Raw genomic sequence first — 17,923 nt, 5'->3', positions numbered from 1 at the left:
TTTCTTTTGGTCATCAATAAATCAGTGCTCTAGTCATCTGCATAAATTTTAAGATGCAAATATTTTACAGAAAGTATTTTGATTTAAATTTTATCCATGAAAGAGACAACTGCACCAATAGTTCAATCCACCTCACCTGAGCAATAAAACAATAGATAAGAATGGAAAAGATCTGCCCAAGCTTCACAGGGTGGGTTGACAGTTTGCGGGATTATGGTCTAAGGCTTGTTGTTTAGGTATTCCAGTTAATATTCAACTGCTATGCTCGAAGTGTTGTGTCGGGGGGGGGGGGGGGGGGTTAAAGAATAAATGCACATTTACATGGGACTGTAGGAGGGGTATTCATTTCACACTGGTTGTCATGTGAGGTCTGTGGAAATTGTATGATGGAAGACTAAACTTTAGAACCTTAGTCAAAACCTAGAGGGGCCCATTTTTCAGACTGAGATAGCTGCCATCAATGATATGACCAGTATTTTGTTATCGTTGCTATACTCCATTTCACTCAAGCATATTTGAGGTGGTGGTTGGGGGAGGGGGAGAAGAAAGAAAGCAAAAAGGGGAATTAAACCACTATAATTTCTATTTTTATGTATTGCAGAAATCAATGTCACAAGCCATCAACCTTTAAGAATTTCTCCTTGCAGTAATAAAGCTAATGGGCTAATGTCTCACAGAAAGTACAACATTGTATGTGTCCAAAATGACTCCATGAAACTTTTCACAAGTTAACCTTTGATATTTACATAATAAATGCCAATTTTAAAAAAATCCTTAGAAACCGATACAGAGCAGTTACCAGCTATATATTTTTTAAAAAACTTTCCAACGAATTTAATTTAAAAAAACTCAAACTGGCAAACAATGCAAAGCATCGCTCAAATGCCAATACTGATAAGCCATTTAATCATTGCTGTGCTGTTCTGAAAGGTAGATTTTCTTGCTTTACTGTCTCAAAACTCATTGTAACAGCACCCTTGAACCACACCCAGGGAACTACTTTTCCCAGTGTCTCCAAAGCATGTAATATAACATGACCGATGTTAACAGGTAAGAGAATCTGTCTCCTCAGAGCAGAAAAATAAGTCCTTTAAGAAAGCGATTTGAAACACTGAATACAAGGAGACCATTTCTACTGGAAACAAAATTATTAACTTGGGAAACACAACCTTATAGATGCCAGAAGAACTATAAGAGAGATGGTAAGTATTCTATTTACACTAACCAGAATGTTTTGTCTGAACAGTTAAATAGACCCAAAAACAACTTTAAAAATGGTACTGAATAAACTTGCTAATTTAAGCATTTACAGTGCTATGAGGATAGAGTAGGTAAATGGGTCCAATTGTGCAGTTTTTTTAAAGATACAGCACAAGCATGAAAAGGCAAATGGCCTTTCCCAATTCAGGATACTTTGAATATGTTCGAATCAGATGGAACCCAGATTTGATTCTGACATCGTAATATTGCCAAATAAGCACCTGTTTCATAACTTTACACCATTTCCAAGGGATGACTTTCAGCTTCAGAATTAACTTATCTGAAGTATTCGTATTGATTGGGAAGATCCAAAAAATTCTGAATTTACTTTGAAGCCATAGCAAATTTGGTGGTAAATATCCAGTTTTTCTTTGTGATTTGCAGGAAAACTAAATTGAACTATGTCTTTAACTCAATCCTTAGTAAACAATGGAAGAATCCACAGCTTACAGCAGAAAAGCAATTCAGATATAAGATTCTTTGAATAATTCAAAATCAATCATATATCTCTCTTCTCGTAGAGAATTGCCACGTTCTTCACTTTTAAATTAGCAACATTTTCAGGCAAAACAATTTGGAAACTATTCTCCAATATTTCTGGGACAGTAGAAACTGCATCCCTTGTGAATAAATTTTGAGGAACAACTTTCCCCAACACATTTTAAGTCTAAAGGCAGAGAAAGTTGGCCACTAAACCAAGTGAAACTATTGATGGAAAATCAGATGTTACAACATTGTCATCTGCCAATACATCTACTCTATCAACATAACGTACTGAGCTCCTCTTAACTGGCTGTTGGTCAAAGATCTGAAAGCTTTGTCAAATATCTATGGTCTTGATAATAATGCTGATGATTACAGTAGGGTTGTGTTAAAAATAGATTTTTAACTAACTTTCTCTTTACCTGAAAGATGAGTCTTTCAGTTCTTAATGATAGCTTGATTTTAGTGAAGATATTTGATCAGTATTCTGTATTGTCCGTGTACTTAAAGCATGATCATTAGGTATGAGTAGTCACTCCAATAGAACAGTCTCTAAGTTTAAGAAAAAGACACCAGTGTATTGTATAAAAGGTGTGTTTATTCAATAATTGATACAGACCAAATGCAATTTTCTGCCTCTCAGTAAAACTGACTTTAAACTGAGGTTACCAACACTGGAGCTGGTACTGTATAGTGGGTATTTTGGCACATTAAAATATGTTCATTTTAAAAAAAGAAAAAGGTTTAAAAACAGCTGAAAAAATAAAATTATATTTAAAGGCAAAGACGAGGAATGGTACATTAATTTAATTTGCCATATTTGCCATAAAACAATCACTCGTCTAATTCTTGCTGCAGAGTTTAACTAGGAGAACCAGCACTTCACTTGATGCTTTTAGCAAATACTAAAGAGACACTCGCACAGAAACAGCTTGCTTATTTTGTACAACCCTCTTGAAGAAAAAAAAAAGCCCAGAATTGAACATATAAAGATAAAACTCACACCTGGGCCCCCAAATTGTATTGGAAGTCTGCTACATTAATAAAGTAAGTTTATAATTACAGAGAACATACAAGTTAAGCATCGCACACCAACCATACCCACTATACAGCATCGGTTCAACACTACTCAAGGGCAGCTGAAACCTCTGGTTATTTGCAGAAAAGAAAGTCAGCACTTGTATCTTTAATATTCAGAGGGACAACAGTACAAAACAGTTTCAGCAGTGCCATTCAACATTCGTATCTCCTGAGGTAATGAGACAAACAATTTCACCTACTTTGGTTGGTAGTCCAGCTTTGATCCCAAACACTGCAGAAAAGAAATTAAAACAGGGGAAAACAAAAATGCTTCAGATGGGACTGCTGTTTAAACTCATAACCTCCGACATACGATTTTTTTTCCCTTTTTTGTATTGCCATAACCATCACATGGCTTGTCAGAACATACTGAGCCTATTATCTGAAAACTCTGTAGATAAACAAAACCTGCAGACAGCACTATGCACTGTAAAAAAAAAGTAATGAAAACATAGTTGCACTGCTTAAATAGTCTATCCAGATTATACTGTTGTAACTTAGTGAAGGGGCCAGTTTTCCCAATTATAGGGGAATTCACCCATTTTATTTACGTATATATATATAATATACATATTATATATATATATAAATATCATAGTATCGCCCCATTCTCTCATGAGCAGTGAAGGAGACGCACTAGATTTATGGAACCAATGCAGCAAAACCGTTCAGCAAACAGGGCCCTGACACTGCAACAGTGAAACCCTGTTTGATTGAATACATCAAAATGTAATTGTGTCTTTTCATACATAGTGAAGGAGTTTGGCGAGGACAGCCTTGCAGCTAATGGGTAAACCCCTCCCCACCCCCTTTACAGTAGTATCTTTCGGAAAGCTGGACGCACATTTGTGCACGTTTTCTAAACAACAATAAGTTTTTTTGTCTATTTGTTCATTCCTATATTGTGGGTTAAATGTAAGGCAGACTTCTGTCCATCCATGTCCATCCATCCATTCAAGGCAATGACTGAACGATTCGCTCACTCACTGGGTCACACATGCAGAAAGACGTGCACCAAGAACCTGGCCGAAACACTATGGTGCCACTTAACTCATGGAAAACAGTTCCGTAGTACTTTCAAGAGTCAGGATATCCCAAATAAGGAGCCCTCAGAAGAGATTCTCTTCAAATATTGCCATTAAGTCGCTCTGAAAATTCATGTCAATCGTAGCCGCCATCTAAATCACAGTAAAGAAAAGATGTAAGAAAATGTTCAATGATACAGTTCACACAGCTCATATATTGTCTTGCTAAATTTCAAACTTAAATTTTTCCAGAAATGTTCATTTCATTGCTTGCTGTATATACTCAGTAATACGAAGAGCTGTCAAGCTAACCTTTAGTTAGTCAAGGAACAAAAGCAGAGTTGAACAATAGACCAGACTTGAAAGCTACATGAAAACACAAGACACTGAAGCTCATGAGTTTGCAGGTGCTGGAATCTGAAGTGACAAACAAATGCTAGAGGAACTCAAGAGGCCAAGCAGCGATGACTTGCTGAGTTCCTCCGGCATTTTGTTGTGTTGTTCTAAAGGCTACGAGGCCAGACCTGTACATATTAGCTAAATGACAAGGAGTTTACTCAATTTTAAATGAACGTTTATAGTATAGGTCAACACCCAAAGCATTGCAGGAGCAGTTCATGCCAAGATGCTCTAAGTTCAATGGAAGACCCCTGTGATAGATACAAGACTAAAGGTGGTGCATAATTTCAAGTCAGGGCTAAAACCTGTTAACGACGGCTTCAAATGAGGCACTGCCCATTCACATTCAAGGTCTGACCTCTCACTCATTCCGCTTGCCCTATTTGAATAACATCCCTTTTTTGTAACTTTCAGTTTCTAAATTAGAGACAGAAAGAGTAAAAGAAAATCAAATCACCAATTATCTAGCCAGAGTTCCTTCTCTGAAGAATTTTAGGCATTTCCCCCATTACACCATCCAAATGTTCAGAAACTAGCTGTATAGTTGTAGATCAGGATTAATATTCTAATGCCAAATTCAAGACATTATCCTAAGATTAAGATTTAAAACACTAACCAATCATGCTAATGGCATTATTCTTTGTAATCAGCATGTTTAACAAATCAGGAAAATCCAATGGAAAAATAGATCACCGTCCCCCATGGGTGCCAATTTCTTCAAGGCTATTGGCCCTTCAGGGACCTCAGTGGTCAATAGCAAGTGACAATTCATGTAACACACAGAAAGGGTGAAACCGTTTCTACGCTTTTATGATACCCATGCACAAGCATCTTCCAGGAGATGTCAATGGAACAACATTCAGGGAACAATATAAAAAAAATCTGGCTTATTTTTTCACTTTACTTCCTAGCTAACTAAGGGACACACTGCTAATTGCAATCCTGAAGACGAAGTGACCACAAACAGATGACTATCATGCCCGGGCTCTAAGGGACACGATAGTCATCTGTTTGTGGTCACTTCATTTTCAGGATCCTATTGTGTACTTGTCCCGCTTGGTGGCGCAGTAATATCAGCGCTGGGCTCCGGAGCGAAGGTTCCCAAGTTCGAATCCAAGTCGGGTTGAGCATCGAGCTAGCAAGTCAGCCTCGTAAAAACAAGAATAGCTAGCCACGGAAACACCGTCATGAAGGTGCCCTGGTAACTCCACTGCCGAGTTAAGGACTATTCTTCTTCTATTGTGTACTTACTGCTTCCTTCCGCCTTCGTTCTTGCTCCCGTTTCCTCGCTAGCTCTCGCTGCTGATCCAGTATAGACTGCGAGGTTGGCTGAGAGCCCTGCTGCTGCTGCTGCTGTTGTTGCTGCTGCTGCTGAAGATGTTGCTGCTGCCTCCGCGCCTCCTCGTGAGCTCTCCGGGCACACTCCAAAGCATCCTCCTCGTCTCGACTTCTGCAATTAAAAGCAGGGTTTGTTCAGATACACTACAATGGCAGTAAAGCTCCTTCAGTTGAGTTCTCACTTCATCATATCAGTTGCTGTCATATACCCAAATAAGACTGAACAAAGTGGCTTATGAGTTTCCTGCAGAGGAGCATTTAACAAAGTATGCCCACATCTAGAGTTTCCCTTGCACATTTAAAAATATCTTGATTACAATTTGCTAAAAACCTGAGCTAAAGATGCCACCACCATGGAAACAAAGAGATTTGGGACCTCAGACAAGCAAATGAACTGAACAGTGATATGGGGTGAACTGAAAATGTCCAGTTCAATGTCAAATTATGTAGGTAAGGTTGGAAAAAGACTTCAGTGTGAGTTTAACTTCCATGTAATAGGTACCTACCTGCGCTGTACCTAACACAGCACAGGCTTCAAGGATGGGACAAACAGTTTACACAAACCTAATTGCATCTCAAGCTGAAATATTTGGATGTGATTTTTTTGCTCCAGAACACTGGCCAGAATTCTCTCATCAACATAACTAAACTACCCAATCTCTGTGTTACTTATCCACAATTCATACAGCAACTTAAGCAATGGGTTTCTTTTTTAGACAGAAAACACTTGGCTATTATAGACCCAATAGTTCAGTTTCTTCTGCTGCATTCCAAGTTCTGCAGATTTGTACCTGAAGAAACAGTACTTGCAGACAATAATTACTAGTTAGCTTGCATCAAGAAAGGGAACTAGCTGATCTGATGAGATAGATGAATTGTCATCCACAAAGTACCTTATTTGGTGCTCCTTCAGAATAAAATAAAATTGAATTTCATCAGGTAAGCTTACATGGGACACTTATTTCAGATGTTGAGGTGGAAGCAGGCTGCTCACTGGCAATATGCAGAGGCAGCCAAACACAGAGGCATACATTAAAGTTGACTTATAATAAGTAACCAAGGCAAAATATGAACACGAGAGATTCTGCAAATGCTAGAAATCTTGAGCAACACACACAAAATGCTGGCAGAACTTAGCAAGTCAGGCAGAATAGATGAAAAGAAATAAACAGTTGATGTTTCAGGCTGAAACCTTTCATCAGGACAAAACATAGGCTTGATAGTTTTCAGAAGTGCAAAGGCTAGACTTGCCGCTGTCGCTCCTGTTCCATGCGGAGACGCTCCTTCTCTGCTGCCTCCTGTTGCATCTTACGGTACTCCTCCTGTGCTTTGAGTGCCTTTTCTCGCTCCTCCTTTTCTCGTGCTGCTCGCCTAAACTGCTCAAAGCTATCACTTGATGACTTTGCTGTGGATGAGGGAGTGGAAGGTGTCTTTTTAACGAGACTTGCCCATGAGCCCATGTTCTTGATCTTGAGATCCTAAAGCACACATGCACAAAGAATTTAGAACCTCAACAAGGTAAAATGTACAAATAACTCTGAAGCTGAGAAACTGAAAGGAAATAAAAGAATGGGTGCAATTTAAGGCTTACTAACTTGAAAAACAAATTGTGTTGTAAGCTATTTTTTTAAAAAAGTATTTAACATTAGTCCAAAAGTAAATGAACATCTCATTCATCCAGCTCATAAACCCAAAGATCACTGCTTCAGAATGAATTATCAAACATCAGAGATAAAATTCAGGAATATTACAGTTAAGATGAATATTTACTCCAAACTGATTGCTTAGAGGGTAATCACAACTTGAGACAACACTATACAAATTGGGAAACCCTCACAATCAATCTTACTTATAAAATTATTAGGCCCAGGGGCCCTGGACAAAAGGGTCAAATAAAGCTAGCCATACTATTTAATGGCTCCTCCGATAATGTTGAGTAAAGTTATGCCAGAACGCTGAGATTGGAATATGAAGCACTGTGGGAATTAAGTGATAAAAGGCCAGAGAATATGAGGAGACAGCCATTAAAGGTCACACACAAAATGCTGGTGGAACACAGCAGGCCAGGCAGCATCTATAAGGAGAAACACTGTCGACGTTTCGGGCCGAGACCTTTCGTCATGTTGAAGGGTCTCGGCCGGAAACGTCGACAGTGTTTCTCCTTATAGATGCTGCCTGGCCTGCTGTGTTCCACCAGCATTTTGTGTGTGTTGTTTTAATTTCCAGCATCTGCAGATTTCCTCGTGTCAGCCATTAAAGGTGTTGTTTTTAACAGGAAATCAGAAATCAACTATAAACACTAACAGCATCTAAAATCAGGACTTAGAAGTAAATACAGGAGGAAAATATAAAGCCTGACACAGGAATGCATAAAAGTAGCAACACAGAAAGTGTATCCCAATAATAACAGACCCTGAAAAGACAATCACTGGAAAAATAAGGAACTGGGCAAACTAGGAGTAAAGGCCAACAAGCCCAAGACTGATGTGCATCTTACTGTACTAAAAGGAACAATGGCAAAGATAGTGCAATGCTGCTTAGACCTTCTGGAATCATTTATATTCAGGAAAAGGCTCATATCTGGAAACCACTAATGCAACACTCTTATTCAAGAAAGGAGGAAGTCAGAAGCAAAAAGTCTATAGGTTAGTTAACCTGCAACCGATTTTTGAGAAAATGCTTGGAAAAATTAAGGAACTAACACCATTAGTTTTAGATGATCTTATTACAATTAAAGTCCACATACTTTAAGAACAGGAAAATCATATTTGATGAACTTTTTAAATTTCTTTGAAGATCTAACATGCAAGGCCGATATACTGTAATGGATATCAATTTCCAAAAGGCATGTAATATCACAAAGACATTTACTACAAGAAGTTAAGACACCATGGTCTTGGGGTGAATTATGAGCATGTATAACTGAATGAACTCATTTGTAAAGAAATTATTTGTGATGAATAGGTCATTTCTGAGTTTTAAAAAAGCGCAAAAATTTGTGGGATCTGTACTGAACATCACTGTTTATAATCCAGATGAATAACTTAAATGAGGGAACAAATTTGTTGATACACAGATAAAGGGAAAGCAAACTCAGAATGTGACAGAAATTATAAAAAAAATCCAGACAGATGAAGTGAGTGGGAAAAGTTTGGCAGGTAGAGTATAATGAGGAGAAATTTGAGCTTAAGAGAGTGTTGTCAAATAGGGACTCCTGGATGGGGTTCTGTGACCAGTGATGCTTTGCCAGGATCCATCCTGGGATCTCACCTGTTAGTGCAATATGTTGAAGACCTGGATGAAAATGTAGATGGGTGGATCAGTAAGTTTGTAGATGATACAAAAATTGGTGCTGTGGATAGCATAGAAGACTAGCAAAGAAAGGCAGGATCTGGAACAGCTGTAGATTATGAGCAGAGAAATGGCAGTCAAGGTTTAACTTGGGCAAATGTACAGTGTTGCATTTTGGGAGATCAAATGTAAAAGGACAGTACACTGCCAATGGTAAGATCCTTAGCAGTGTTGATATACAGAGAAAGTTGGGGGGGGGGGGGAACAAGCCCAAAGCTCTCTGAAAGTGGCTACACAAGTTGGTAGGGTGGTAAAGAAGGAATACTGCAAGCTTATCTTTATTACTCGAGGGATTAAGTTCAGGAATCATTGTGCTACAGCTTTATAAAGCTAGTTAGACAGCATCTAGCGTGTTGCATTCAGTTCTGGTTGCCCCATTATAGGAAGGTTATTGAGGTTTTGGAGAAGATGGAGAGATTTACCAGGATGCTCCCTAGATTAGACTGACATTTGCTAGGAGAGACTGGGCAAATTTGGATTGTTTTTTTTTCTGGACTGATGAAGGATGAGGGAAATCTGATACACATATAAGATTATGAGAGGAATAGAGGAAGTAGAAGCCTGTATCTTTTCCCCAGGGTTGAATTTCAAAAGCAGATGTGTGCAGAAAATTTCATTTTAAAAGCACAAGTGGTGAGGTGCCTGAAATGAGCATCCTAAAGTGGTGGTGGAGGCAAATATGATCAAACATTCAACATTCAATGGCGGTACAGTAAAAAACCCACTAGGTTCCTCAGAAGCTCATGATCTCTGGAACTTGTTACTCCATAGTTTGAGGTCACCAGTTGCAGAACAGGATGGATGGAATTGTGTTACTGGGGAAAACTGAGTGTTATCGAGAACTGGCAGGAAAGTTAAACCTAAACTAAGTTTAGATCACCTATATCATACAGCTCTACAGCCCAACTTGTCCATGCCGACTACAGTATCCAGCAAGCCAATTCCTTTGCCTATACTTGGCCCATGGCTCTCTGAAGCTTATATTGACGTATTTTTAAATATTGCCAATGCGGCATAGCTTTACTGAATAGCAGAACAGGGGTGAAAAACTAGAAGGCCTACTACCCTTAAATTCATATAAGCCACTGTAGATCTAGGCTCAACTGTTACAAATTGTATTCTCACCACCACGCCTCAGAGGAAGGTCAAGTCACAAAACACATTCCAGCAAGAATCAGCAACTTCAGGAAAGGAACAGAAAGAGGATAACATCACCAGTTAAACTATTAAAGCTTCTCACTTTTTTGGGAGCGACAGGAGTTTTGGGTGTTTGTTGTTTATGCTTGTCTTTGTCCTGAGGAGATGGTTGCGAGCTGTGTTCTGGAGGTCGAATCACTGGCCCAGCAGCTTCCATGTGCTTCATCTCTGGTCCTGCAGGAGGAAAATACACAATGTTTCTAAAGACTGTCCTAAATCAACAAGTATTGAAATAAAACAGAAAATGATGGAAATATCCACATCAGCAAGTTTTAGTATTTTGTCTCTCCACAGAGAGCCTCTGAACTCACTTGGATTACTGTTTTATTTCAGATGTATAACAGCTGTAGTATTTTGATACTTTCAGGGTACCTGACAAAATACGTGATTTGAAAAGTGGCAGAAGAGACTTTTTACAGTTAAAATTACTGCATTACAATCACTATATTTATTCTCTTGCACTAACACCAAATGGAAATCTACCAACAGATTTTTTTACCATTGGGAGCTACATGAGAAATACAAAACACAAAAAAACAATAAACATACTTTTACAAGGCCAGGGCTTTTGAACTGTAATCATTTCAGGTTAAATTTAACCTGAAAAACATACCAGAACGTCAGTCAGGTACTTTTTCACTTGACATCATGTACAAAAGAAAACAATTAATGTGAACACTTTAAGTTACGAGCTAGATTGTGCTTTAGTTCTAGAGAGATGGGGATTTAAAGAGAGAAAACTCCTCAAACCAAAAACCCTTCTGAAACAATCCATCTTGATGCCTCGTTAATTCATATGTTTTGGTTTTGCCCTAAAATTGAAAAGTTTTGGCTGGAAGTATTCCATACCTTCTCACAACTTTTTAGGGTCCAATTTGACCTAAATCCCCTTACTGCCTTGTTTGGCATTATTGCAGAAGAAGATATAACTTTAAATGCTTCTAACCTACAAGTTTTAGTTTTTACCTCTCTTTTAACAAGGAGCAATCTTGCTTAAATGGAAAGAGTCTACCCCTCCTACACATCTTCAATGGCTACGTGATATTATGTCTTATTTAAATTTAGAAAAGATCCGCTGCTCAGTCTTAAATTCAAAACTATCATTTTATGATATCTGGGGACCTTTCCTAAATTATTTTTCCAATTTATAAAGTTTAACAGTCCACAGACTTCTATGTATATTTTTATCTTCTCTTCTTAAGCGAATGTGTTTTCTTTTCTAATTTATCCATTATCATCCACTAGCTTTTTTCTTTGGTAGTTGGTAGGGGGTTGACTTTTTTATATAAAAAATTTCTTTTATGATGTATGACATATCTTTAAATTTTAGATTACAGAGTGGTATACCTTTGTGTTATACTATACCATAACATTTTGATCAATTTTATCACAATATATGAATGTACACAAGTTATGTTGAGATGTATCTATGTGTTGTACTCTGTAAATCTTTTTTTCTTCTGAATAAAAATATTGTAAAAAAAAACAATCCATCTGCCTATCTGTCCCCAACATATCTGACATCCACCTTCAAGCTGCCCATTCACTGAAATAACAGAAAGCTCGAAATAAGTCGAAGATACTTACATATGAGCACATAAAGAAATCTTTGTAAAATATTTGATATTTTTAAAAAAATTCAGCTGATTTTTCCAACAAGTCCTCATTAGTGGAAAAAATATGGCAATAACTAGATCATTTGATTTAGTGATAAAACTTCAAAGATACTGCTAATGATCTATATGTTGTTTTCATAGCCAATAAGATTTGTACTGCAGTAGTGTTTCACAACTTCAAAACTTTGCAAACTTTTCCAACCAATTCTATAAGTACCACTTTTGCAGAAAATATCTCATTCTGTGATGATCTAAGGGGTGTCCACTCTGGCTATCAGATCAATCCCATCAATTCAACTGTAGCCATCTACTCCACCAACTTACACTTTGGGAGGTACGACAAAATCATAGCTCTTGGGGTAAACCATACTTTTTACAGGTAAAAAGTGCAAAATCCACACAGCCAGACTAGATGTCAGGATCGAACGCAGGCTATTTGAGCTGTGCGCATTTATCACCAACTACTGTGCCACAAATGAAATCAATCTGCACAAGTGTTTTGTTCACATCTCCAAATGATTTTATCAATGAGAAAGTTATGAATTCCCACGCTGAGACTAAAATCTAACATTTACCCAGTGCTTTCATCGCTGGCAAATATTTCCAAGTACAGTCGGCTCTCCTTATCCGCGGGGGATTGGTTCCGGGACCCCTTGCAGATACCAAATTTCGCGGATGCTCAAGTCCCTTATTCAACCTATCACAATGCGATGGACCTTAGGACCCAGTGGACCCCCAGACCTTATTTAACCTGTCTCAGAGCAGTGGACATTAGAACCTGGCGCCAGAGCTCTGAATGCGCAGTGTTTCTGTTCACAAAAATAATCATGATCACGACTGAAAATAAAGTGGAAGTAGTAAAGTGATCAGAAAGAGGTGAAACGCCATTGGTCATTAGACAAGAGTTAGACTAGGTCAGTCAACGATTGGAACAACTTTAAAGGATAAAGTGAGAAAGGCCCTGCCCCGATGAAAGCGACAATTATTACTAAGCAGCGCGGTGGTTTAATTATTAGGTTTTGGGGCTTTGAGTTTTTGATTCTCCACATCACCTGGCATGGTGGACAGCGCACTAGGGAGTGATCTGTGCAGAGAACTTCTGCCGGGCCGGGCGCTGAAACATACATTCTTTAAGTGTCTTATATGCATAGAAAGATAAAATATATACTGACAAACGTTTGACTAACTGACGCCAAATAATACCGAATGTACCTGTTTCAACTTACTTAGTAAGAGAACTTCTGATTTTTTTTATTCCGATGCATGATAACCCATGCACATCCTCCTGTATACTTTAAATCATCTCTAGATTACTTATAATACCTAATAGCATTTACATTGTATGTAAAATGGTTGTTATACTGCACTGTTTAGGGAATAATGACAAGAAAAAAAAGTCTGCACATGCTTGAACAAGTACTGGAAGAGCACTTCCAGGTTTTCATGATTGGTTGAATTCGTGCATGCAGAATCCGCGGATAAGGAGGGCCGTCTGTACAATGATTTAGTACAAAGAGGAGTGACTGTTTTATTAGCACCAGTGATTAGCAACTTTGCACAGAACAATGTTATCTAAACTTCAATGAATGAATTACCATTTGCTTGGACCACAGAGGTCAGGGAAATATGCCGGTGTGTTGTGTTGCAAGACTGTGCCTGTACAATCCCCAAAATTATCTCTGAACTACAAAGTTCTGATGTTTTTAAATTATGTCTCGTTCTGGAGGAAAGCATAACCAAAGCACTACCTTCACATCTGAAGGAACAATACAATCCCTACAACTTACAATGGTGCCATTGCCTACTGTTTACTTACGGTGACCAATATGTGGAGGTGGTTTGCTTCCCTCCCTCTGTTTTGATGGCTCCTGGCGCATTGAAGGGCTAAATGGCTCATTTCTGATTACAGGTGAAGAGTGACTTTTCTCTTCTTTCATGTTTACCATTGGTTGTGATTGTACTATTGACGGAGTTCGTGGTTCCTGCAAGAAAATAAATACTTCTTAGACCATAGCAATCCAAACCAAAACTTTTGAGATAAAGCCTCCAAACTGTTGTGAATTAGTGGTATCTCCACACATTTCCTATGGCATGTGGCTCACAATACAATGGCATGCATAAACTGGAGTGTCAAACAAGGGCAGTGTCTAGCAGGTTAGTGTGGAGGGATAAAGCCATATTGGAACTTATGCTTAACACTCTCCCTCACTGCTGATTCCTATAATGCTCCTTGTTTTTTTGGAGTCACTGGCACATGCTCCAAGCCCAGTCTTAGCATAATTCAACATTGGGAACAATACTGAGAGTGGGAAGGGTGAGGAGGACTGTCCACTGGCTGGCAAACTAAGTATTGGCCATTATTACATCTGCATCACGTGCTGACTGACCATCCAAATCTTATGGTCTCTTCACTTACTGTTGGATATGATGGGAGCTGCCGTTTTTCCCAGAGAAATCTTTACTTGAAATATCTTGAATTAGATCCCATAAGTATGCATGCCACCTACCATTCCAAATTTCAGATGTGGCTAACCCCTCAAACCAAACCTTCAGTAGGACCAAAGATAACCATATAACAATCACAGCACGGAAACAGGCCATCTCAGCCCTCCTAGTCCGTGCCGAACTCTTAATCTCACTCAGCCCATAACCCTCCACTCCTTTCCTGTCCATATACCTATATACCTAAAACTTAAATTTCCCGGGGGGAGGGGGGGGGGTGAGAAATAAAAAAAAATCAGGAGATAGCTTTGCAGAGAAGCATTTCAGACCAGAGGCACTTCACATTGAGTAGTGAGGCATCTCTTGTGAAGTGTCTCAAGCATGACTTGTCCTGACAAACCTTTTAAGACCATAGGACGTAGGAGCAGAACTAGGACATTTAGCCCACCGAGGCTGCTAGGTGGGGAATACAGCATTTTTGTTTTGAAAAATGGTGTTAGAGTTGCAAACCATGCTTCATGCATTGAAAGTCCCTGATAGGCAGGATTTTCCCAGGCTTAGTTGAGGCTTCAAAGTAGAAGATGAGTCATGACATGCCTTTTAACAGCACAAGACACAGAAGCAGAATTAGGCCATTTGGCCCATCAAGTCTGTTCCAGCATTATTGAATTATTATTGTTATTGTTATTGAATTTTTTGAAGAAGTTATGAGGAATGTTGACGAGGGTAAGGCAGTGGATGTAGTCTATATGGACTTCAGCAAAGCCTTTGACAAAGTTCCACATGGAAGGTTAGTTAAGAAGGTTCAGTCATTAGGTATTAATGCTGGAGTAATAAAATGGATTCAACAGTGGCTAGATGGGAGATGCCAGAGAGTAGTGGTGGATAATTGTTTATCGGGATGGAGGCCGGTGACTAGCGGGGTGCCTCAGGGATCTGTTTTGGGCCCAATGTTGTTTGTAATATACATAAATGATCTGGATGATGGGGTGGTAAATTGGATTAGTAAGTATGCCGATGATACTAAGGTAGGAGGTGTTGTGGATAATGAGGTGGATTTTCAAAGCTTGCGGGGAGATTTATGCCGGTTAGAAGAATGGGCTGAACTTTGGCAGATGGAGTTTAATGCTGAGAAGTGTGAGGTTCTACATTTTGGCAGGAATAATCCAAATAGAACATACAGAGTAAATGGTAGGGCATTGAGGAATGCAGAGGAACAGAGAGATCTAGGAATAACTGTGCATAGTTCCCTGAAAGTGGAGTCTCATGTAGATAGTGTGGTGAAGAGGGCTTTTGGAACGCTGGCCTTGAAAATCAAAGCATTAAGTACAGAAGTTGGGATGTAATGCTAAAGTTGTACAAGGCATTGGTAAGGCCAAATTTGGAATATTGTGTGCAGTTCTGGTCACCGAATTATAGGAAAGATATCAATAAATTAGAGAGAGTGCAGAGACGATTTACTAGGATGTTACCTGGGTTTCAGCAATTAAGTTACAGAGAAAGGTTGAACAAGTTAGGTCTCTATTCATTGGAGCGTAGAAGGTTGAGGGGGGATTTGATCGAGGTATTTAAAATTTTGAGAGGGATAGATAAGAGTTGACGTGAACAGGCTGTTTCCATTGAGAGTAGGGGAGATTCAAACTACAGGACATGATTTGAGAGTTGGGGGCAGAAGTTTAAGGGAAACACGAGGGGGTATTTCTTTACTCAAAGAGTGATAGCTGTGTGGAATGAGATTCCTGTAGAAGTAGTAGAGGCCAGTTCAGTTGTGTCATTTAAGGTAAAATTGGATAGGTATATGGACAGGAAAGGAGTGGAGGGTTATGGGCTGAGTGCGGGTAGGTGGGACTAGGTGAGATTAAGGGTTCGGCACGGACTAGGAGGGCCAAGACGGCCTGTTTCTGTGCTGTGATTGTTATATGGTTATCTGGTTATTCCATCATAGCTTATTTTTTTAAGCCCCCGAACCTCATTCACCTGCCTTCTCCCCATTTCTATAATGCCCTTACTAATAAAGATCCTATGAACTTCTGCTTTGAATATACCCAATGACTTGGCCTCCACAGACACATGTGGCAATGAGTATCACAGATTCACCAACTACCTCCTCATCTCTGATCTAGGGGAAACACCCTTCAATTCTGAGGCTGTGACCTCTGGTCCTAATCCTTCCTACTATTGGAAACATCTCTCCACAACCATTCTGTCTGGTCTTAAAATGTGACTGTCAGTGTGCAGAGAAATTAAACTTCCAGATTATCGGCAACTCTAGACGAAAAGGTGGAAGTGTTCATTTCTACATGACATTGAAGGAAGATCAGGCATCAAAATTACACATGAAGCACAAGAAATATTAATTTATCTCATTATTGTACACTCAGTCATCACATTGTATGTTCATGGTCTGCTGCTATAGCCCATCCATTACAAGGTCTGACATGCGAGTTCAGAAATGCTCTTCTTCACACCACTGTTGTAACATGTGGTTATCTGAGTTATCAGTCTGGACATTTTCCTCTGATCACTCTCATTAACAAGGCATTTTCACCCACAGAACTGCTGCTCACTAGCACCATTCTCTGTGAATTCTTGAGATTGTTGTGCCTGAATACCCCAGAAGATTAGCAGTTTCTGAAATACTCCAAGAACCCTGTCTGGCACCAACAATCATTCCATGACCGAAGTCACTTGGGTCACATTTCCCCATTCTGATGTTTGGTCTGAACACCAACTCAACATCTTGACCAGGTCTGCATGTTTTTATGCATTAAAGCTGCTGCCTCATGATTAGCCAATTCGCATTATCAAGCAGATATACCTAATGAAGTGGCCACTGAGTGTACATTTAGTTCCAAGTAAATTGATGGGTTTTGATCCCATACAGTTGCATAATTTCAGCTTCAACTCTTTTCAAAATAAGTGCTTAAACACGAATGCCTATTACATTAAGCAAAGTGTACTCTGCAAACTCAGAAGCACTACTCCACCAGATTACCCAAGGACTGAATGCATTATTTCCTGTCCATTACTTGAAATGTTCCATTGCCTGTGACAGAAGGCTTCATTGCCATAGAATAGCTTCGAGGTCATTGCAAAGGAAGCCACTGCAGATGCAAGTAGTTTTATGGGGGTTGAGAGAGCAAGAGAAGAAAGGGATTAATGGAATAAGTCCACTCCCAGAAGAAATCCTACTGGTTTGACTCATTCTTGTTGAATTTGAGAAGTTGGAATTATTACATTGTGACTGCTGCTGCACAAGACATTCATTGTATACCATTATGAAAACATCCTTCACGTATAATGCTTTTCAAAATAATTCTCTGATTAGGTCAATATGTGAACTATAGAAATTAGTAACACCTCTGGCTTGATCCCAAGAATATTCATCAACATAAAGAGACAGGGAATAAAAAAAAAACTGGATGGGTTCCCACTTGTCATCAATAGCCACAAAACTTTTGCGTAAATGTGAATACACATTATTAATATCTGCTCAGCAAAGTTCATTTAATTAGGTGCATATTTTTTAATGATGCCCTTTAAATATTGCTATCATTTTGCAGACATGGCATTTACTTATTTAGAGATATAGCATGGGACAGGCCCTTCCAGCTGCGCCGCCCAGCAACCACCCGATTAAATCCTAGTCTAATCATGGGGCAACTTACAACGGCCAATTAACCTACTAACTAGTACACCTTTGGACTTTGGGAAGAAGCCGTAGCCTCCTGA

At 39.1% G+C, this 17,923-nt stretch overlaps 1 protein-coding gene across 8 annotated transcripts in view; it reads right to left on the bottom strand.

Moving 5' to 3' along the window:
• Positions 1–2,321: 2,321 nt before the first annotated feature.
• brd4 (bromodomain containing 4) overlaps positions 2,322–17,923 on the bottom strand; it is a 174,045-nt gene continuing 158,443 nt past the window's right edge. For all 8 annotated transcript variants that reach the window (XM_059992012.1, XM_059992013.1, XM_059992008.1 and 5 more), the window contains 5 exons: positions 13,566–13,731; positions 10,177–10,307; positions 6,837–7,063; positions 5,499–5,697; positions 2,322–4,001 (listed from right to left, as the gene is read on the bottom strand). In XM_059992012.1, the coding sequence (XP_059847995.1) occupies positions 3,933–4,001; positions 5,499–5,697; positions 6,837–7,063; positions 10,177–10,307; positions 13,566–13,731 (792 nt within the window). In that variant the 3' untranslated portion in view covers positions 2,322–3,932. The remainder of the gene's footprint in view (positions 4,002–5,498; positions 5,698–6,836; positions 7,064–10,176; positions 10,308–13,565; positions 13,732–17,923) is intronic.

Source organism: Hypanus sabinus, chromosome 16, assembly GCF_030144855.1.
Source record: "Hypanus sabinus isolate sHypSab1 chromosome 16, sHypSab1.hap1, whole genome shotgun sequence".
NCBI lineage: Eukaryota > Metazoa > Chordata > Chondrichthyes > Myliobatiformes > Dasyatidae > Hypanus > Hypanus sabinus.
The sequence above is the reverse complement of the archived record's forward strand: the minus strand, read 5'-3'. Positions and strand labels throughout refer to the sequence as shown.